The sequence below is a fragment of the Bos grunniens genome, chromosome 2 (genome assembly GCF_055505025.1).
Source record: "Bos grunniens cultivar Pamir isolate PY7600 chromosome 2, Bosgru_T2T1.0, whole genome shotgun sequence".
NCBI lineage: Eukaryota > Metazoa > Chordata > Mammalia > Artiodactyla > Bovidae > Bos > Bos grunniens.
Genome location: NC_141166.1, coordinates 9287081 through 9309324, shown reverse-complemented (window position 1 = coordinate 9309324; position 22244 = coordinate 9287081). Strand labels below are relative to the sequence as shown.

The following is a 22244-nucleotide window of genomic DNA, read 5'->3' as shown; positions in this document are numbered from 1 at the left end:
TTGCTTGTCTGGAAAGCTGCTCCATCAAATCTGAATGAGAGTCTTGCCAGGTAGACGTATTCTTGGTTGTAGCTTCTACCCTTTCATCACTTGATAAATATATCTTGCCATTCCTTTTTGGCTTGTAGAGTGTCTGTTGAGAAATCAGCTGATAACCTGAGGAGTTCTCTTGTATGTTATTTGTTGTTTTTCGATACTTTATTAAAAACAATAAAGTTTTTAATACTTTATCTCTGTCATTAAGTTTTGTCCATTTGATTACTATGTCATGGTATTGGTATGCTCCTCCTCGGGTTTATCCTGCCTGGGACTGTTTGTGCTTCCTGGACTTGGTTGACTATTCCCTTTCCCTTGTTTGGGAAGTTTTCAGTTACTATATTTTTTTAGGTACTATCTTTCCTTCTGGGACCCCTATAATGCAAATGTTGGTGCATTTAATGTCCCAGAGGGTCTCTTAGGCTGTCTTCATTCTTTTTCATTCTTTTTTTCTATATTCTGTTCTATGGCAGTGATTTCCACCATTCTGTCCTCCAGGTCATTTATCCGTTCTTCTGCCTCAGTTATTCTATTGATTCCTTCTAGCACATTATTCACTGTTTGTTCTTTAATTCTTTTTGGTCTTTGGTAAATGTTTTTTTTTTTTTTTGCATCTTCATTGTTTTCTCAAGATCCTGGGTCATTTTCAGTATCATTATTCTTTTTTTTTTTTGGAAGGTTGCCTATCCACTTTATTTAATGGTTTTTCTTGGGTTTTATCTTGTCCCTTCCTCTGGGATATAACTGCTTTTTCATGCTGATTAACTTTGAATAATGTGGTTTTTGTTCTAGCTCTTGTGAAACTGTGGTTCTTCATGCTTCTGTCTGCCTGCTGGAGGAGGCTAAGAGGCTTGAGTAAGCTTCCTGATGAGAGGGACTGGCGTGGGAAAAAATGGTCTTAGTGTGGTGGGCAGGGCCTTCTTGCACAGTAAAGCTTTAATACAGTTATTGGTTGATGGGTGAGGTTGGACTTCCTCCCTGTTAGGGCTCTTTGGATTAATGGCGACCTCCAAGAGGGCTTATGCCAAGGGGTAACTTTCTGAACTGCTGCTGCCAGTACCCCTGTTCTTGTGGTGAGCCCCTGCTGACTCACATCTCTGCAGGACACCCTCCCAACCAAGGTGGTTTTGGTTCAGCTCTCCTTTTGGGTCACTGCTCCTTTTCTCTGGGTCTTGGTGCATGCAACATTTTGTTTGTGCCCTCCAAGATTGCAGTCTGTTTCCCAGTCCTGTGGAAATCCTGTAATCAAATCCCCTTCAAGGCCAGATTTCCTAGGGATTCCCAGTCCCTTTGTTGGATCCGCAGCCTGGAAAGTCTGAGGTGTGGTCCAGAACCTTCACAACAGTGGGAGAACTAATTCAGTATTACTGTTCTCCAGTTTGTGGGTCACCCACCTGGCAGGTATGGAGTTTATCGTGATTGCGCCCCTCCTACCATCTCGCTGTGGCTTCTTTGTCTTTGATATGGGGTATCTTTTTGGTGGGTACCACCATCCTCCTGTCAATGGTTGGTCAACAGCTAGTTGTGATTTTCATGCTCTTGCAGGAAGAGATGAGTGTACATCCTAGTCTGCCATCTTGAACTGGGAGCCTAGAACTGAATTTTAATTTATTGCAAAGTGCAGATAATAAATATTTCTGTGTAGAATATTGTATTGGATAAGAGCTGCTGTTAAATTTGACCCTATTAAAAATGTAAATGTGCAAAGACTTGGGTATATATGTCCCTGGACATCAAATTTGTTACTATCTTTTAGGTAGTCTTGGTCACATTCTCATCCTTTAAGCCAGCAGCACTTGATGTGAACAAGGAATTTCCTGGGAGAAAGTTTTTCTGGGTGAAAAAAAATGTTTCTTTTCCACTTAGTTTAACAGTGGTTATTGGGAGGGTAATTTGCTTCTAATTCATGAGAGTTTAAATAGTAGGTTCATTTTTATTCTAAGGAGACCTGAGAATATCAATAGACTGGCCTAGTTACATCAAAGTACAACAAAACAGGATTGGTTTTAGGGTTTGTAATTTTTTAAAAATGTGGATAACATGAACACCCAGTTAGTATAATTTGTTGGTATATCCTTAGCAAGGTTACAGAACTCCCCAAGGTATTCTTTGTAAGGGAAACTTTTGCAATGAACTGATGACAAAATGCTACGATACTTTTCACCTTCACTTAGCTGGTGACAGAAAGGCACCTGCTTTGATTGTGATTTGTGTTCAAATACAGCCTTTAATAGCTAAGTATACAAGTCATGTAACCTCTTTAACCAATCCTCCTATATAACAGATTAGCCAAATCTGTTACTATGGACGTGTGCCACTTCTGAGTTTCCTTCTGCAGTGATCTTACCTTTCAGCCTTGTTCAGTCACTTAGTCTTGTCCGACCTTTTGCAACCCCGTGGGCTGCAGCATGCCAGGCTTCCCTGTCCTTCAGCATCTCCCAGAACTTGCTCAAACTCATGTTCATTGAGTCTGTGATGTCATCCAACCATCTGGTCCTCTGTTGTCCCCTTCTACCTTCAATCTTTCCCAGCAGCAGGGTCTTTTCCAGTGAGTCAGTTCTTCACATTAGGTGGCCAGTATTGGAGCTTCAGCTTCAGCATCAGTGCTTCCAATGAATATTCAGAATTGATTTCCTGTAGGATTGACTGGTTTGATCTTGCAGTCCAAGAGACTCTGAAGTGTCCTCTCCAACACCACAGTTCAAAAGCATCAATTCTTCAGTGCTGAGCCTTTATGGTCCAACTCTCACATCCATACATAACTACTGGAAAAACCATAGCTTTGACTAGACAGACCTTTGTTGGCAAAGTAATGTCTCTGCTTTTTAGTATGCTGTCTAGGTTGGTCACAACTTTTCAAGGAGCAAGTGTCTTTTAATTAAATGGGTGCAGTCACCATCTGCAGTGATTTTGGAGCCTAGAAAAATAAAGTCAGCCACTGTTTCCATTGTTTTCCCACTTGTTTGCCATGAAGTGATGGGACTAGATGCCATGATCTTGTGCTGTGCTTAGTTGCTTCAGTCATGTCTTACTCTTTGTGACCTATGGACTGTAGCCCACCAGGCCCCTCTGTCCATGGGATTATTCAGGCAAGAATACTGGAGTGGGTTGCCATGCCCTTCTCCAGGGGATCTTCCTAACCCATGATCTTAGGTTTTTGAATGTTGAGTTTTAAGCCAGCTTTTTCACTCTTTCACCTTCATCAAGAGGCTCTTTAGTTCCTCTTTGCTGCCTAAGGATGGTGTCATTTGCATATCTGAGGTTACTGATACTTCTCCTGGAAATCTTGATTCCAACTTGTGCTTCATCCACCCTGGCATTTCACATGATGTACTATGCATATAAGTTAAACAGGGCAACAATATACAGCCTTGATGTAGTACTTTGCCAATTTTCAATCAGTCCGTTGTTCCATGTTCAATTCTAACTGTTGATTCGTGACCTGCATACTGATTTCTCAGCAGGCAGGTAAGGTGGGAGTACCAGGGAATGGTATTGCCATCTCTTTAAGAATTTTCCACAGTTTGCTGTGATCCACACAGTCAAAGTCTTTGGCGTAGCCAATGAAACATAAATAGATCTTTGTCTGGAATTCTTTTGCTGCTTCTATGATCCATTGGATGTTGGCCATTTGATCTCTGGTTCCTCTGCCTTTTCTAAATCCAGCTTGAACATCTCCAAGTTCACAGTTCACGTACTGATGAAGCCTAGCATGGAGAAAGATTCTAAGCGTTACTTTGCTAGCATGTGAAATGAGTGCAATTGTGTGGTAGTTTGAACAATCTTTGGCATTGCTTTTCTTTTGGTTTGGAATGAAAACTGACCTTTTCCAGTCCTGTGGCCACCGCTGAGTTTTCCAAATTTGCCGGCATATTGAGTACAGCACTTTTAACAGCATCATCTTTTAGGACCTGAAATAGCTGGAATTCCATCAGCTCCACTAGTTTTGTTCGTCGTGATGCTTCTTAAGGCCCACTTGCTTCACATTCCGGGATGTCTGGCTCTAGGTGAATGATCACACCATCGTGGTTATCTGGGTCATGAAGATCTTTTTTATATAGTTCTGTGTATTCTGTGTATTGTTCACTTAGGAAGGCTTTCTTATCTCTCCTTGCTATTCTTTGGAACTCTGCATTCAGATGGATATATCTTTCCTTTTCTCCTTTGCCTTTAGGTTCTCTCTCTTCTCCACTATTTTTAAGGCCTCTTCAGACAACCATTTTGCCTTTTTACATTTCTTGGTGATGGTTTTGATCACCACCACCTGTACAATGTTATGAACCTCTGTCCCTAGTTCTTCAGGCACTCTATCAGATCTAATTTGTTAAATCTATTTGTCACTTCCACTATATAATCTAAGATTTGATTTAGGTCATACCTGAATGGTCTAGTGGTTTTTCCTACTTTCTTCAATTTAAGTCTGAATTTTGCAATAAAGAGTTCATGATCTGAGCTAAAGTCAGCTTTTGCAATAAAGAATTCATGATCTGAGCTAAAGTCAGCTCCTGGTCTTGTTTTTGCTGATTGTACAGAGCCTCTCCGTGTTTGACTGCAAAGAATATAATCAATCTGATTTCAGTATTGACCATCTGGTGGTATACATGTGTACTTGTGTTGTTGGAATAGTGTGTTTGCTATGACCAGTGTGTTCTCTTGGCAAAAACTCTGTTAGCCTTTGCCCTGCTTCATTTTGTACTCCAAGGCCAAACTTGCCTGTTAACTCCAGGTATCTCTTGACTTCCTACTTTTGCCTTCTAGTTCCCTATGATGAAAAGGACATCTTTTTTTGGTGTTAGTTCTAAAGGTCTTGTAGAAATTCTACTTCTTGTAGAAGGTCTTGTAGGTCTTCATAGAACTGTTCAGCTTCTTCGGCATTAGTGGTTGGGCCATAGACTTGGGTTACTGTGATATTGAATAGTTTGCTTTGGAAACGAACAAAGATCATTCTGTCGTTTTTGAGGTTGTATCCAAGTACTGCATTTTGGTCTCTTGTTGACTTTGAGGGCTACTCCATTTCTTTTAAGGGATTCTTGCCCACAGTAGTAGATACAGTGATCATCTGAATTAAATTTGCCCATTTCAGTCCATTTTAGTTCACGGATTGCTATAATGTCAATATTCACTCTTGCCATTTCCTGTTTGACCACTTCCAATTTACCTTGATTCATGGACTTAACATTCCAGGTTCCTATGCAATATTGTTCTTTACAGCATCAGACTTGACTTCCACCACCAGACCCACCCACAACGGGGTATTGTTTTTGCTTTGGCTCAGCCTCCTCATTCCTCCTGGAGCTATTTCTCTGCTCTTCTCCAATAGCATATTGGGCACTTATGGACCTGGGGAGTTCATCTTTCAGTGTGATATCTTTTTGCCTTTTCATACTGTTCATAGGGTTCTCAAGGCAAGAATACTGAAGTGGTTTGCCATTCCCTTCTCCAGTGGACCACATTTTGTCAGAACTCTCCACCATGACCCAAATATCTTGGCTTATTTTCTTTTTACTACCAAGTATGCTGAAAAGAGGGCTTTCCTGGTGGCTCAGATGATTAAGAATCTGCCTGTAATTCAGGAGACCTGGGTTGGATCCCTGGGTAGGGAAGATCCCCTGAAGAAGGATATGGCTAGCCACTCTAGTATTCTTGCCTGGAGAATTCTGTGGGCAAAAAAGCCTGGTGGGCTACAGTCCATGGGGTCACAAAGAGTTAGACACTACTGAGCGACTAATACTCCTAACTCCTAATGCTGAAAAGAATATACTTGCTCCATTTTTTCATAATCATCCCATGAAGTCCTGTCAGTCTTTAACTTGACCTTGTTTGGGTGTGGCCATGACTACCATGTTCAGTCTCTTCTAAGCTTTATAACAAAAGATAGCTGCGTATTCCCAGACTGTCTTTATGTAAGTGGGATGCAGTTGCCTAGGTGTGATAAACCATGTCATGAACTGTGAACAAATAGCAAGCAGGTGCTGACAGTGAGAAATTGTACCAAGAGACTAGATTCAGTGCTGTCCAATATAAAGGAGAGCCTCAATGAAAAAGATTAAAGAGGTCCATTCATTTTTTATCCCAGTATATTTAAAAATATTTCAACATTTAATGTAAAAAGAGGTGATTTCCTACCTTTTTTTGGTAAGGTGGTGTGATTCAGTGTGTATTTTACACTCAAAGCACACCTCAGTTTGCCCTAGCCACATTTCAACTGGTAGCTAGTCACATATGGTAGATGGCTACCGTGCTTAGGAAAAGCACAGCCCTAGATGTTAGGTTCAGGTCTGTAATACTAGTGTTTAGTCACTAAGTCACATCCAACTCTTTTATGACCCCATGGACTGTATGTAGCCCACCAGGTTCCGTTGTCCATGGGATTTCCCAGGCAAGAATACTGGAGTAGGTTGCCATTTCCTTCTCCAGGGGATCTTCCCAACCCAGAGATGGAACCCATGTCACCTGCATTGGCAGGTGGGTTCTTGACCTCTGAGCCACCAGGAAAGCCCTCAGGTCTGTAATACTTTGCTTTTTTTTTTTTCCCTAGAGAAGTCTAGCTTACTGAACTAACTACAGCATGCTGTCCTTTGGTTTTCTTTGCTGAAACATCAAGTTTACCTAGTGAAATAAAACTTGTTCTTATGAGGGCTCACTTTTCACTATTTCCTTATGGAGTCCTTTCTCAAATTTTTCTGTCATTCAGGCAGATTGCTATACATTTGTCTTTGACCTCTTCTATTGTCTGCAGTGGCTCTCTGTCCTTTGCTCACTGTTGGATTCTATCCTTGGCCTACTCCTTTAACCTCTGTTGCCAGTTTTCTCCATTCTGCCTTTAACTATCATCTACTAACAGGATTAGCAATTTTCTGAATTCCAGTTTGCAATGCTTGCCTCAGTGCTTCAAAATGAACCTTTCCTATACTGAGCTTATTACAGTATTGCCTGTTTGAATTAGTGACTTTAATCATGCACCCAGTCACCTTCAAAGATCATACTGACATCTGATTTTTGGTTGGCTCTTAGGAGTGCTTCTCTCCTCTGTAGAAATCCTTTTTGTCTTTTAAACCCAGGTCAGTATCATGTCTATGAAACCTATTAATTTTTCCCTCACTTCCTTTTCCCTTAGTTGAAATGTATTAAATGTTTCTTTGAAAATACTGGAGAACAAAAAACTCATTTCATTACTATTGATAAGATTGGGCTGCATGGGTGTGCATTTGTGTCAAATTAAGTTAAAAAATTACTCTAAGTAAAATTACCACTTCTGTTCCCATTCTCCAGAGGCAATCACTGTAAATAGTATGATATACATCCTAGATTTTTTTTTTATGCCTGGACAAACCCCTCTTTATATAGATAAGAGCATCTCTTCATTGTAGATCTATCTCATTCTTTAATTGTATGAATGTACCATAGTGTTACAATTTCCCTATTCACAGCACATTGAATATACCTTTATTAATAGCACTTATATAGCCATCTATATGTCCATCATTAGCTAAATCATATTTTCCTACTCGTTTATCTGTAAGCATTGCCCAATTTACTGATCTCAATCCTAGTTAATGTTTTTATTCACATGACATGGAATAAATAATCTTCACTTTCATGGGACACACAGTCTTCTGTCTTGTGTTTCCCGTGTATGTATGTATAATTACTACTAAAATCAAATATCCTAAAACCAATTGGAATAAGGTTAGAATTCCAGTTAGCCTTAAAAAAATGGATTGTATTATATATATTGTAATAATTCTTTGACCAAGTATTTTAACTTACATTCTTCCAAGGAATATTTGCATTTTGAAGTATCTAAGAATTTTAAGCCTAGCAGAGTACACACATTAAGTACACACCTAAAACACAAATCCAAGACAAGATTTTTCTGAAACAAGTTAATAAATATGTAAGTATGAAAATACAGTCATTTGTAGGACACATCTTTACAAGTTATAAAAGGGTGTCCTGATTAACTGGTACAATTTGGCAGTCAAAACAGTTCCTGAAGGAGATTAAACAGCTGTTCCCTCTTTCTAAGTTAATTTCAGCTGTAGATTTCTCATAGAATCTTTCTGCCTTCTTGTTGAATTTAGCATTCCTTTCATTAATGTATAATGACATCTCCAGCTATATTTGTTTCATTTTTTAATTCTGTAGAAACCTATGCTAATGCTCAGTCACTTCAGTCGTGTCTGGCTCTGTGCGACCCCATAGATGGCAACTCACCAGGGTCCCCCGTCCCTGGGATTCTCCAGGCAAGAACACTGGAGTGGGTTGCCATTTCCTTCTCCAATGCAGGAAAGTGAAAAGTGAAAGTGAAGTCGCTCAGTTGTGTCCGACTTTTAGCGACCCCATGGCCTGCACGCCTACCAGGCTCCTCTGTCCATGGGATTATCAAGGCGAAATCCAAAGCTGCTTGCTTTTTTGTTCTGAGTTAAGACTGAAAGCAATATATTTAGAAAAGTACCCTGCAAGGATATATGTCCAATGAGCATTGTTCTTGCAGTTTACTTTTTAAAGTTAACAGTACTATCAAATGTGAGAGAGGAGAGTAAAAAGTTGGCTAAAACCTCAACATTCAGAAAACTAAGATTATGGCATCTGGTCCCATCACTTCGCGGTAAATAGATGGGGAAACAGTGAAAACACTGGCAGACTTTATTTTTTTGGGCTCCAAAATCACTGCAGCCATGAAATTAAAAGATGCTTACTCCTTGGAAGGAAATTTATGACCAACCTAGATAGCATATTAAAAAGCAGAGATGTTACTTTGCCAGCAAAGATCCGTTAGTCAAGGCTATGGTTTTTAGTAGTAGTCATGTATGGATGTGAGAGTTGGACTATAAGGAAAGCTGAGTGCCAAAGAATTGATGCTTTTGAACTGTGGTGTTGGAGAAGACTCTTGAGAGTCCCTTGGACTGCAAGGAGATCCAACCAGTTCATCCTAAAGGTGATCAGTCCTGAGTGTTCATTGGAAGGACTGATTTTGAAGCTGAAACTCCAATACTTTGGCCACCTGATGCGAAGAGCTGACTCATTGGGAAAGACCCTGATGCTGGGAAAGACTGAAGGCAAGAGAAGAAGGGGATGACAGAGGATGAGATGGTTGGATGGCATCATCGACTCAATGGACATGAGTTTGGTAAGCTCCAGGTGTTGGTGATGGACAGGGAGGCCTGGCATGCTACAGTCCATGGGGGTCACAAAGAATCGGATATGACTGAGCGACTGAGCTAAACTGATGGTATAAAGAACAATATTGCATAGGAACCTGCAATTTTAGGTCCATGAATCACGGTAAATTGGAAGTGGTCAAACAGGAGATGGCAAGAGTGAACACTGACATTTTAGGAATCAGTGAACTAAAATGCACTGGAATGGCAAATTTAATTCAGATGACTATTGTATCTGCTATTGTGGGCAAGAATCCCTTAGAAGAAATGGAGTAGACCTCATAGTCAGCAAGACTCTGAAATGCAGTACTTGAGTGCAATCTCAAAAATGACAGAATGATTTCTGTTTGTTTCCTAAACTAACCATTCAGTATCACAGTAATGCAAGTCTATGCCCCAATCAGTAATGCCAAAGAAGCTGAAGTTGAACGAGTCTATGAGGACCAAAAGACCTTCTAGAACTAACACCAAGAAAAGATGCCCTTTTCATCATCAGGGTTTCTCTGAGTTCAGTTGATAAAGAATTCTCCTGCAATGCAGGAGACTTGGATTTGATTCTTGGGTCATGAAGATCCACTGGAGAAGGGATAGGCTACCCACTCCGGTATTCTTGGGCTTCCCTGTGACTCAGCTCGTAAAGAATCTCCTTGCAAAGAGGTAGACCTGGGTTCGACCCCTGGGTTGGGAAGATCCCTTGGAGAAATGAAAGGCTACCCACCCCAGTATTCTGGCCTAGAGAATTCCATGGGTGCCATAGTCCATTGGGTTGCAAAGAGTCAGTCACGAATGAGGGACTTTCAACTTCACTTCAGCCCTCCCCACTTCAGGGAACCAGGAAGTGTACCTGTTACTTGTCTTCACTTACCCCTTACGCAGCAAGATTTCCAATAATGCTTTGGTTGAATTCATCTGGCCTCTTACCACTTGCTATTGATTAAAAGAGTCCAAGAGCCCTGCCTGGTCCGTTACACTACCAGCCATATAGTAATTCATGTTTCTTCACAGGCTCACCAATAATAGTGTGTCATTGAACTTTGAGATTTTTGTCATATTTCCATCTCTAAAATAAAAACAATCCACTGAGATTCTGATTAAATAACATTTACACTTTTTGGAGATGATTCTTTGTGATAATACATTTTTCTTTTGTCTTCCAACCAGAAAATCCTTAATCACTTACTGAGATTTAAGTTTTTTAACTTAAAACTATTTTGTAGTTTTCCTCATGTTACTGTTTAAATCTTATACAGTATCTCTCTTTTAGCGGACTACTTTTTCATTTCCACATCTAATTAATGGTTGAAGAAAAAAAAATATTTTCATGCATTTCTCTTGTATCCAGCACCTTTGTTGTTGTTGTTGTGGCTAAGTCGTGTCCCCCTCTTTGCAAACCCATGGACTGCTGCACGCTAGGTTTCCCTGACCTCTTGTATCCAGCACCTTAGTGAAAGTGAAGTCGCTCAGTCGTGTCCGACTCTTCGCGACCCCATTGACTGCAGCCTACCAGGCTCCTCCGTCCATGGGATTTTCCAGGCAAGAGTAATGGAGTGCCATTTCCTTCTCCAGAACTTTAATCCAGCACTTTACTGAATTATATTAACTTTTTGGCACTATTATTAATTCTGGCGCAGTTTCCCCGTTGAGCATGTTGGAACGAACAGAATGGATGCGCCCTGCTCTCCTGCATCCCATCGATTTTCAACATCGTTGGGGGGAAACGAAAAATTAAAGACTTGAAAAATCTCTTACATACATTGAAGAGAATGAAAATGGTGCCATACGACAGTACTAAGGGTCTACGCGAGACAAGGTAGTCAGGGGAAGACCTGCTTTGGAGGAAGTGACACAGTCTAAGCGCTGAAGGGAAAACACTTTCCGCTTAAGGGTGAGGTACACAGTTGAGGTAACTTTCCACAAGACTCCTCTAGCTTGGCTATGCTCCGCCACACGCCGGCTACCGAAACACTCCTGCCCCGCCGCGCCCCGCCCCGCCGCGCCCCGCCCCGCCCCGCCGCGCGCCGCGCCGCGCCCCGCCGCGCCCCGCCGCGCCCCGCCGCGCCCCTGCCCCGCCCCTGCCCCGCCCCGCCGCGCCCCTGCCCCCGTCCCTGCCCCCGTCCCTGCCCCCGCTGCGCCCCCTCCTCTACGGCCTTTTGCAGCTGCGCAATACTCTGCCCAATTGAAAATGTCTCACTGCCTAAAGGGGCAGGGATTGGCCCTAAATTCCTGAGGCTGACGGAAGAGGCGGGGTTTATGGTAGGCTATTATTATGTATTGACGCGACAGTCCAAAGGTCGGCGGAAGTGTTGGATGTTGTTTCCGGAAGTGGGAAAGGAAAGCTTGAGATGGCGGCTGCGACTCTTACCGAGAAGGTACGTGCGGCTGGTTCTATCTAGGGTTCTTAGTTGGGGAGGGTTCTGAGGGCAGCAGGGGCGAGAAGTGGAGGAAGTGCTTGTGTGCCGGGTCAGGAAGGCGCAAATAATGTGGGGCCAGGATCGGCGATGAGCGCCTGGCCCAGCCCGCGGGGACTCACCTGGGCTGACCGGGAGAAGCCTAACCGGCCCTTACTCGGCCTCTCCTCTTTCGTATAGGTGCCGGTGGGTGGAGCAGAGGAGCAACAGCCTCCCGCAGGAGCCGAGGAGCTGGCCTCCCAGAAGCGCGAACAGAGACTGCGCAAATTCCGGGAGCTGCACCTGAAGCGGGTGAGTTGTCCTGGAGGCCACCTGACACTTGTCACCTGGCCAGGCCCGTGCACATTTGTGGAGGGAAGAGGAAGGCTCACCTGTGCGTGTGACAGATCAGCAGAGCTGGATGAAAGTTCTGTCCCAGTGGTTCTCAACCTGGCAGCACATTGGAGTCACTTTTGGAAACGGACACACTTTCTCCAAACCTTTTTTCGAGTTTGGGGGGTCTCTCACTAACAGCCTCTCTGCAGTATGACCCCAGTAAGCTCTTCCAAACAGAGGGAACACATGCAAAGGAAAGGAATTCATATCAGGGATGAGTCCAGCAAACAGCTGGCTGCAGTTGGAGCCAAGAAACAAAAAAGCAGCTCTTGACTGTTTCAACTCAAAGGGTCCTGACTGATAGCTCGGCCATGGTTTCACAAAATCCTCACCCAGACTCAGACTACCACAGTGTGACAAATGCACAGCGATACAAACCACAGAAATGACCCCACAGCACCGTCTTCTGCTAAGACCAGTGGTAAATATAGCACTAGCCTCACTCCCTTACTCCTGCCTCCCGTATAAAAACTTAAGTATGTTTATAAAAACAATCAGAGTATGCCCTGACTTTCTGATCCTGCCTAAGCCAGAGCTTCCTGCAGTCACCCGATATAGACTCAAATTCTGTAAGTAGGTGTTAACCTTTTCACTGAAATGTCTCCAGTTCCCTGTGGTTTGCTGTTTCCTTCTGTGTAGCACATTCAGCTTTGACCACACGTGTGTTCTTGGTGTCTGGATGGCAGGAATGACAGGTTGAGAGAAGTCTGTTTCTTTACCCAGAAAAATTTGATACAGAATCAAACACACTTACCTATTTACTTGGAGGGACTGTGTAAAGAACATGGGGTTGGATATTAAGAGACACATCTTCCTGGACTAACTGCCTCCAGCCTGTGACCCAACAAACATCTAACTTAAGGTGTCCCTGAGATAGTATACTTGTTTTGGTTTATGCAGTTAAATTTATTTTAAAACAGACTCTTCATACAGTAATTTAAATGGGGAGTGCCTTTCACTTGCCATAAGGTAAACTGCTAAAATATCTAAAGAGCAGAGTACTTGGGAAAGGTTAGAGATACTATGATAGGTATTAAAGCGCAAGCCTCAAATTGAGGCTTCTTCCTTGAATTAGGATTAAAAGGGAATTGAAAGTAGAATATTTTTTTTTTCATAATGTGAGACATTAACCTCCAGGCATCTGGAATAGCACACCAGTACAGCTCAACACATTTCTTGACTGTATACAAATGTAAGACCTTGCTTAAAATCCTTTGATGGTTCTCTTGCTTTTAGGATAAATGGAGTCCCTTGTTAATGTGCCTACTTGGCCTTGTTTAAAGTGGTGAAAATTTGTTTGGATTTACTTTTATGTTTCAGCCAACAACCTTTTTGTGTTTATGGTTTTAGAATGAAGCTCGTAAATTAAATCACCAGGAAGTTGTTGAAGAAGATAAAAGACTTAAGTTACCTGCAAATTGGGAAGCCAAAAAGGCTCGTTTGGAATGGGAACTACAGGAAGAAGAAAAGAAAAAGGTTAGGAACTGCTCTGCTGTCCTCATAAGTGGTCTGTTCTATTGTATTGAGATAGTAAAAAAAAGCTCTTTATCAGCTGCAACACTTTGGGCAAGTAATTTAATCTCCCTGTGATTGTGTTTTCTCATCTGTAAAATGGGATCTGTAATAATTACTTGAGTTAATTATGAATTAAATGAGTCAGTGCATTTGGAACATTTAAGAGAGGGTCTGACACTGGATAAATGTTGAATAATTATTATTTTTTAGATTGATGTATTCACTTCTTATATAGTAGCAGATAAGCAAATTTTTCCTTCACATAGTAATGGTTATTTTAAATGTATTGCTTTATATTCACTTAAAATAGTTCAAATAATTGCTTGTATCATAAGGGCAAGCATTAGCTTTTTTCCCTTTCATTTAGGAATGTGCAGCGAGAGGGGAAGACTATGAGAAAGTGAAGTTGCTAGAAATCAGTGCAGAGGATGCAGAAAGATGGGAGAGAAAAAAGAGGAGGAAAAACCCCGACCTGGGATTTTCGGGTAAGACTGAACTTTATTGAATAGGCCTCTGAGATAAGCATGCCTTCAGTGTTTCTGGTTTTAAGAAAGGATATGCCTCTTCATGGAATATTCTGTAATAGACTTATACTCCTAAGAAAAATACAAATACATCATATATGGCAGAAGTGAAAAAGGCTCTAGTTGAATCAGCTGGATTCCTTTATTCAGTGCTAAAATTAAAGCCTGTTGGTCAGGATCTTCAAGATACAGGCTATGCTAATAATTTTGATTTTTCTCTGAATAGTAATGATCAAATAAGGTAATATATCATTTCCAATTCTCATTTTACTTTTAGATTATGCTGCTGCCCAGCTTCGCCAGTATCATCGGCTGACCAAACAGATCAAACCAGACATGGAAACATATGAGAGACTGAGAGAAAAGCAGTAAGTTGACAGGATTAATGCAAGTCCAGTTTCATCCTGAAGTGGTATTGATGTATTAAAACTTGTGTGTTTACATAAACATATATACATAAATACACACTGTAGTGCTTAGGTATGGATTAGCAATAGCTGGGTTTTGTTGTTGTTGTTGCTGTTTCTTGGCTGTGCTGGGTCTTTTTTGCATGTGGGCTTTCTCTGGTTACAGCAAGTGGGAGTTACTGTCCATTGAAGCTACTCTCCGTTGAGGTGTGTGGGCTTCTCGCTGCGGTGGCTTCTCCTGTGGATCTCAGGCTCTTGGTGCACCGGCTTCGTTAACTGCAGCACTCAGGCACAGCAGTTGCCCCACATGGGCCCTGGAGCATGTGGGCCTCAGCAGTTACGGGGCATGGGGTTAGTTGCTCTGTGGCATGTGGCATCTCCCTGGACCAGGGATCAAACCTGTGTCCCCGGCACTGGCAGGTAGATTTTTAACCACTGGACCACCAGAGAAATGCTCAACAACTGTATAAGGATAGTTTCAGGTCTTGATGACACTGTTTACTGCTCATCCACAGCAGTTAAGCTAACCACATGATTATCTTGCTAGCTAGGCATTCTGCAACTGGGTGTTGAGAGATTACCGTAGTTACTCATATTTTGCGACATAGAATGCTTTAGTGCCAGGATAGGTGAACTGCTGTAAAGGACCAGAGAGTGAATATTTTAGGCTTATAGGCTATCTGGGCTCTGTCACAGCTACTCCACTCTGCCCTTGTCATGTGAAAGCAGCCATAGAGTAGTCCTAGACAGATGGGTGGACTGTGTCCCAGTAAAACTGTTTCTGTAAACAAGAGGCTGGAATTTGCTGGCCTGCTGTAGTGGAAAGAGAACCTGAAGCTGGAAGCAAGTCCTTTAACCTCTGACCCTTGGCTCTTTCATCTGTAGAATGAAGGTGTTGAACTAGGTGATTTCTTAACTTTCATCCTTTACAATTCTGTATCCTCTTTTCTCTTGTTTTTTTAAAAAAGATGAGATAGGATCCCACAGTAAAGACATTTAGGTATTTTATCTCTCTTCATGAATGGTAGTTTAGCCTGAAAATGTGGAGCACTTGCAGTGTTACTCCAAGACCATGTTGCTGTCTTTTCAGTGGAGAAGAGTTTTTCCCAACGTCCAACAGTCTTCTTCATGGGACACATGTGCCTTCCACAGAGGAAATCGACAGGATGGTCCTAGACCTGGAAAAACAGTGAGTACTCCATACAGCAGCCATCTCATTAAATGTTTCGTGAAAAAATGGACATAACGTGCTTGGAATGAATTAAGATAGATGTTCTACTCGCTCATGTCTGACCTTGCATCTCTAGTGGTATTGGGGACAGAGAGCAAGTATGAATTGAATCCATTTGATTTGGAATGAAGATGTAAAATATTGATGGAATTGAGTTATTATAATTGAAAATTATAAATAAAATTATTCTCTTAAAGAAATTATTCTTAATTCTACTTTAACAACCATGGCACTCTTTGATTTAAAGAAGTATAAATGTTCTAGTAAACTTACATATTTGTGTTTCTTAATACTGATAGGGTTGTTTTTCCTGATATTGATCAGGCAGAGCAAAATGAATTTAATTTATAGGAGCTCATACACTTCAGTATTAAGATTAGTGTCTAGTACATACTATATACTCTGTTCATATTAGCTGTGGTTATTAATATAATTATATTTATTATAATTATTAATTAATAATATAATTACTGTTACAATCATTTCCTTTACTTCATGTATCCAGTTCCTGGCAGTGCATCATTGTTCTTTTAGAAGCATTCTGCAGATTTGTTTGTATTTACTGAATTTCATGGTTCATACCCAGGGATATGCTGTTAATTGGCAGTTTCAACTTCATCTTGATGAAAACTGGGCTTCCCCCTCCCCAAAGTGTGCTAGTTTAAGTGTACTGATTTTTTTTTTGTCATGTTTTATTAATACCAAAAAGGAAAGCAGTTGTGAAATTTATTTTCTTCTCCCAGAATTGAAAAACGAGACAAATACAGCCGGAGACGTCCTTATAATGATGATGCAGATATTGACTACATTAATGAAAGGAATGCTAAATTCAACAAGAAGGCAGAAAGATTCTATGGGAAATATACAGCTGAAATTAAGCAGAATTTGGAAAGAGGAACAGCCGTCTAATCCCATCAGGAACTGTTTAGAAGCTTGAGAATAGAGTGAAAATTTCTGCTAGCAAATTGAAGTTCTCTTCAGAGTTACACTGTAAACTAGAGCTCCGTTTGTGCCCTCCCACCCAGCATTTAAAAATAAATGTTTTTTCTTAAATGTATACTTCATGTATATTTCCACATTTTTTGTGCTTGGATATAAGATATATTTCTTGTAATGTACTTGTTTTGTAAAAATCTACTTTGTATAAATTCTATTATTTTTCTATGTATTTTAAGTGTGTATGACGAATCTTTGAAGCATTTTGGGTTTAAGGAATGCTGGTAGCGTATGTAAGTGTAGTCCTTGTTACTTTGAGTATTTTGATGAATTTGATAAAATCTAGAACTGGACTTGGGAACCATGCGGGGTTGTGGACTCCATAGCTAAGGATGGTGATGAGGAGACGACAGTGGCTGCTGGAGGGCAGGAGCAGCTGTCTCCATAGAGGGCTGCTTAGGACCAAGTTCAGGAAGTGGAATTGTCCTCCTGTAAACAGTGGCCAGATGTAGTTCCCTTTTGGAAAGGAGCTATCTTGTGGATGAGAGTCCCTACTAAGCATTGTATCATTTAAAACACGTATCTGGGGACTTCCCTGGTGGTCCAGTGGTTAAGAGTCCGCCTTCCTGGGTTTAATCCCTGCTTGGGGAACCAAGATCCCACATTCTGAGTCACTTCAGTCATGTCTGACTCTTTGAGACCCTATGGACTGTAGCCTGTGAGTGTCCTACGTCCGTGGGATTTTCCAGGTGAAAACACTGGAGTGGGTTGCCCTTTCCTTTTCCAAGATCCCACAAGCCCATGCCCTGCAACTGGAGAAACCCATATGCCTCAGCAAAGACTCAGCACAGCCAATAAATAAAATGAGTATTTGTATTTATACATTTATATTTACGTAAATATACACACACATGCTTCCATTGCAAACGTGGTCAGAATAGTACAATGAGTCCTACAATAATTCAGTGCCTGTCTTTAATAATTACCAACTTATGCCAATCTTTGTTTCATCTTCATTTCTATTCACTTTCTATAACTCTCATGTTATTTTGAAGCAAATACTAAATGTATAATTTCATCTATAAATATTTCACTATCTGAAAGATTAAAAAAAGACTACAATGCTATTATCGCAATAATAGTCCTATTTTAATAAAACTAAAGAGTAAAAGATCGGTATAATTTTTTCTGTGTGTTGATAAAAATGCTAAGTACCTAATTAGAACATTCCAAATTAAGAAAAACCTGAAACTCAAGAAAATTTCACAAAAACTTCAGCTTTAGTAGTTATAATTAATAACCACTGATGCTTATTCCCTTTTAAAATTTATGTAGTACTTTCTATTTCTGCTCTTATTTTATCTTCTAGCATTTAATCTCTGTGCAGTTAGGTCTGACCACAGCCTGGATGCTACCTCTGAAAATAAATATATATATTTTTCTTAATATGTATATTTCTTATTGAAGTATAGTTGACTTATAATGTTTCAGATGCACAGCAAGATGATTGAGTTATACACATTTTTTGGAGATTATTTTCCAGTATAGGTTGGTTCAGTTCAGTCGCTCAGTTGTGTCCAACTCTTTGCAACCCCATGAATCACAGCATGCCAGGCCTCCCTGTCCGTCACCAACTCCCGGAGCTCACCCAAACTCATGTCCATCGAGTTGGTGATGCCATCCAGCCATCTCATCCTCTGTCCCCTTCTCCTCCTGCCCCCAACCCCGTTTTTCCAATGAATCAACTCTTTGCATGAGGTGGCCAAAGTATTGGAGTTTCAGCTTTAGCCATTAGTCCTTCCAAAGAACACCCAGGACTGATCTCCTTTAGAATGGACTGATTGGATCTCCTTGCAGGCCAAGGGACTCTCAAGAGTCTTCTCCAACACCACAGTTCAAAAGCATCAATTCTTCGGTGCTCGGCTTTCTTCACAGTCCAACTTTCACATCCATACATGACCACTGGAAACATTTTGGATTTTTGAGGCCCCCAAAATAAAGTCTGACACTGTTTCCACTGTTGCCCCATCTATTTCCCATGAAGTGATGGGACTGGATGCCATGATCTTCGTTTTCTGAATGTTGAGCTTTAAGCCAACTTTTTCATTGTCCTCTTTCATCAAGAGGCTTTTTAGTTCCTCTTTGCTTTCTGCCATAAGGGTGGTCATCTGCATATCTGAGCTTATTTATATTTCTCCTGGCAATCTTGATTCCAGCTTGTGCTTCTTCCAGCCCAGCATTTCTCATGATGTACTCTGCACATAAGTTAAATAAGCAGGGTGACAATATACAGCCTTGATGTACTCCTTTTCCTATTTGGAACCAGTCTGTTGTTCCATGTCCAGTTCTAACTGTTGCTTCCTGACCTGCATACAGATTTCTCAAGAGGCAGGTCAGGTGGTCTGGTATTCCCATCTCTTTCAGAATTTTCCACAGTTTATTGTGATCCACAGAGTCAAAGGCTTTGGCATAGTCAATAAAACAGAAATAGATGTTTTTCTGGAACTCGCTTGCTTTTTCAATGATCCAGCGGATGTTGGCCATTTGATGTCTGGTTCCTCTGCCTTTTCTAAAACCAGCTTGAATCTCTGGAAGTTCACGGTTCATGGATTGCTGAAGCCTGGCTTGGAGAATTCTGAACATCAGTTTACTAGTGTGTGAGATGATAGGTTATTACAAGATACTATAATTCTTGTGCTAGACAGTAAACCTTTGTGATGTGTTGCCTATCTATTTTTTAAAATTACAAATCTAGCGTTCTATCCATACGAAGTCAAGTGGAATCAAAATGTCATAAATTTTTTAGGCAAAGATTGATAAATTTTCTAAGATACATATATTATTGATACGTATACAAAAGCTTTTCTACTGTGCTTGAGAAAGGCTTGAGAAAAAAACATCAAAAAAAAAAAAAAAGATGGAGAAATTGGAAAACTAAATGAAATGGTAGCACTGAATATGAAATAGAAGAAACAAGCTAAAGTAAAAGATCATCACATAGTCCAGTTGTTTTTAAACATGACTGCTCATTAGAAACATCTGGAGCTCTGGAGGAAAAAGAAGCAATACCTGGGTATTTGTATTTTTCAAAAACAAATTTCAAGATAATTCTGATATGCACCTGGATTTTAAAAAGTGATTACAGGTTTTCCTATTAAATCATAGTTTTGGTGATACAGAGTTCTGTTTTTCTGTTGACCAATCATGATACAATGGTGTTAAACAGTTAATAGCTATATAATCACAATAGTGAAGAATTCCAGAAAAACATTTACCTCTGTTTCATCAACTACGCTAAAGCCTTTGACTGTGTGGATCATGACAAACTGTGGAAAGCTCTTGAAGAGATGGGAATACCAGACCATCTTACCTGTCTCCTGAGAAACCTGTATGCGGGTCAAGAAGCAACAGTTAGAACAGTTCTGTATGGAACAGCTGATTGGTTCAAGATAGAGAAAGGAGTTTGGCAGGGCTGTCTGCTGTCACCCTGTTTGTTTAATCTGTACGCTGAGCACATCATGAGAAATGCCGGGCTGGATGAGTTACAAGCTGGACTCAAGATGGGGGAGAAACATCAACAATCTCAACATATGTGGATGATACCATTCTAATGGCAGAAAGTGAAGAGGAAGTAAAGAGCCTCTTGATGAGGGTGAAGCAGGAGAGTGAAAGAGCAGGCTTAAAACTCAATATTAAAAAACTAAGATCATGGCATCTGGCCCCATTACTTCATGGCAAATAGAAGGGGATAAGTTCAGAGTAGTGACAGATTTCCTCTTCTTGGGCTCTAAGATCACTGCAGATGGTGACTGCAGCCATGAAATCGGAAGATGATTGCCTCTTGGCAGGAAAGTGATGACAAATCTAGACAGTGTATTGAAAAGCTCAGACGTTACCCTGCTGACAAAGGTCCGTATAGTCAAGGCTGTGCTTTTCCCAGGGGTCATTTACGGTTGTGAGAGCTGGACCGTAAAGAAGGCAGAGTGCCGAAGAATTGAACTGTGGTGTTGGAGAAGACACCTCAAAGTCCCTTGGACAGCAAGGAGATCAAACCAATCAATCTTAAGGGAGATCAACCTTGAATACTCATTGGAAGGACTGATGCTGAAACTCCAGTATCTTGTTCATTTGAAAACTCGACCCATTGGAAAAGTCCCTAATGCTGGGAAAGACCGAGGGCAGAAGGAGAAGAGGGCGTCAGAGGATGAGATGGCTGGATGGCATCACTGATGCAATGAACATGAACATGGGCAAACTTTGGGAGATGGTGAGGGACAGGGAGGCCTGGCATGCTGCAGTCCCTGGGGTCACAAAGTGTCTGACACGACTGGGTGACTGAGCAGCAACAACATGTCCCTTCATCTGGGACTCTGGGCCATAACTTTATGCTTTTTCATCATCACGTAATATGGTTTTGCTTTAGCTGCTGTGGGACTCTGGTTCTTGCTCTGTCTGCCCTCTGATGGAGGAGGCTAAGAGGCTTGAGTAAGCTTCCTGACGGGAGGGGCTGGTGATGGGAAAAACTGGGTCACGCTGTGGTGGGCAGGGCCTTGCTCAGTAACACTTTAATCCAATTATCTGCTGATGGGTGGGTTGCACTTCCTGGTAGTTTTTGTCCTGAGATGACCCAGCCCTGGGGACTACATGCTCTATGGTCGGGTTAATGGCGACCTCCAAGAGGGTTTACGCCAAGGCGGACCTTCCCAGCCCGATGCTGCCAGTGCCCCCATCCCTGTGGTGAGCCCCTGCCCACCCACGCCTCCACAGGAGACCCTCCAACACCAGCAGCTAGTTTTGGTTCAGTCTTCTGTTGGGTCGCTGCTCCTTTCCTCTGGGTCTTAGTGCATGCAAGGTTTTGCTCGTGCCTTCCAAGTCTGGAGTCTCTGTTTCCCCCAGGCCTGTGGAATTCCTGTAATCAAATCCCGCTGACCTTCCAGGCCAGATTCCCTGGGGATTCCCAGTCCCTTTGTCAGATCCCCAGGCTGGGAAGCCTTAGGTGTGGTCCAGAACCTTCACGACAGTGGAGAGCTTCTTTGGAATTATCGTTCTCCAGTTTGTGGGTCGCCTAACTGGCGGGTATGGGATTTGACTTTATGCTGATTGTGCCCCTCTTTGTCTTTGGATGTGGGGTGTCTTTTTTTGGTGGGTTCCAGCATCCTCCTGTTGATGGTGGTTCAACAGTTAGTTGTGATTTTGGTTCTCTGGCAGGAGATGAGTGCACATCCTTTTACTCCACTATCTTGAACAGGAAGCTCCTGAAAATAAATACATTTCATTTCCCATTTCCACTGCCTTAGTTCAGGTGTTTAATCCTGAGTATTGCAATAGCCTTAAACAAAAACACATCAAAACACACTGTCACATGGAATCTGGCAAGGTATTTACAAGAATATATGGGCCAGCAGGGTTTATTCTAAGAATGCAAGAGTAGCTTGAAGGCCTGTTAATTGCCTGTCCAATATCAATTCTCTTCATAACCAACCAAACCCTGATTTTTTTGGGTGAATTTGTGGTAAAATTTCCAGCTAAACATTTGTTTTCCCCTGACTGACCTGCTATTCCAGGTTGCTATAGCTCTGGCTAAGATGACACAATCTAATCTGAGAAATCTTCTGCTTTCCTCGTAAGGGAGCCACTCCCTGCTTCCC

The 22244-nt window shown here is 41.5% G+C and overlaps 1 protein-coding gene across 1 annotated transcript; it reads left to right on the top strand.

Moving 5' to 3' along the window:
- Positions 1-11512: 11512 nt before the first annotated feature.
- On the top strand, positions 11513-16717 carry SYF2 (SYF2 pre-mRNA splicing factor). The gene is made up of 7 exons (XM_086365231.1): positions 11513-11569; positions 11789-11899; positions 13334-13459; positions 13866-13983; positions 14300-14390; positions 15520-15618; positions 16404-16717. The coding sequence occupies exons 1-7, from the start codon at positions 11543-11545 to the stop codon at positions 16567-16569; spliced, it is 738 nt and encodes a 245-aa protein (XP_086221357.1). The 5' UTR covers positions 11513-11542; the 3' UTR covers positions 16570-16717.
- Positions 16718-22244: the final 5527 nt, after the last annotated feature.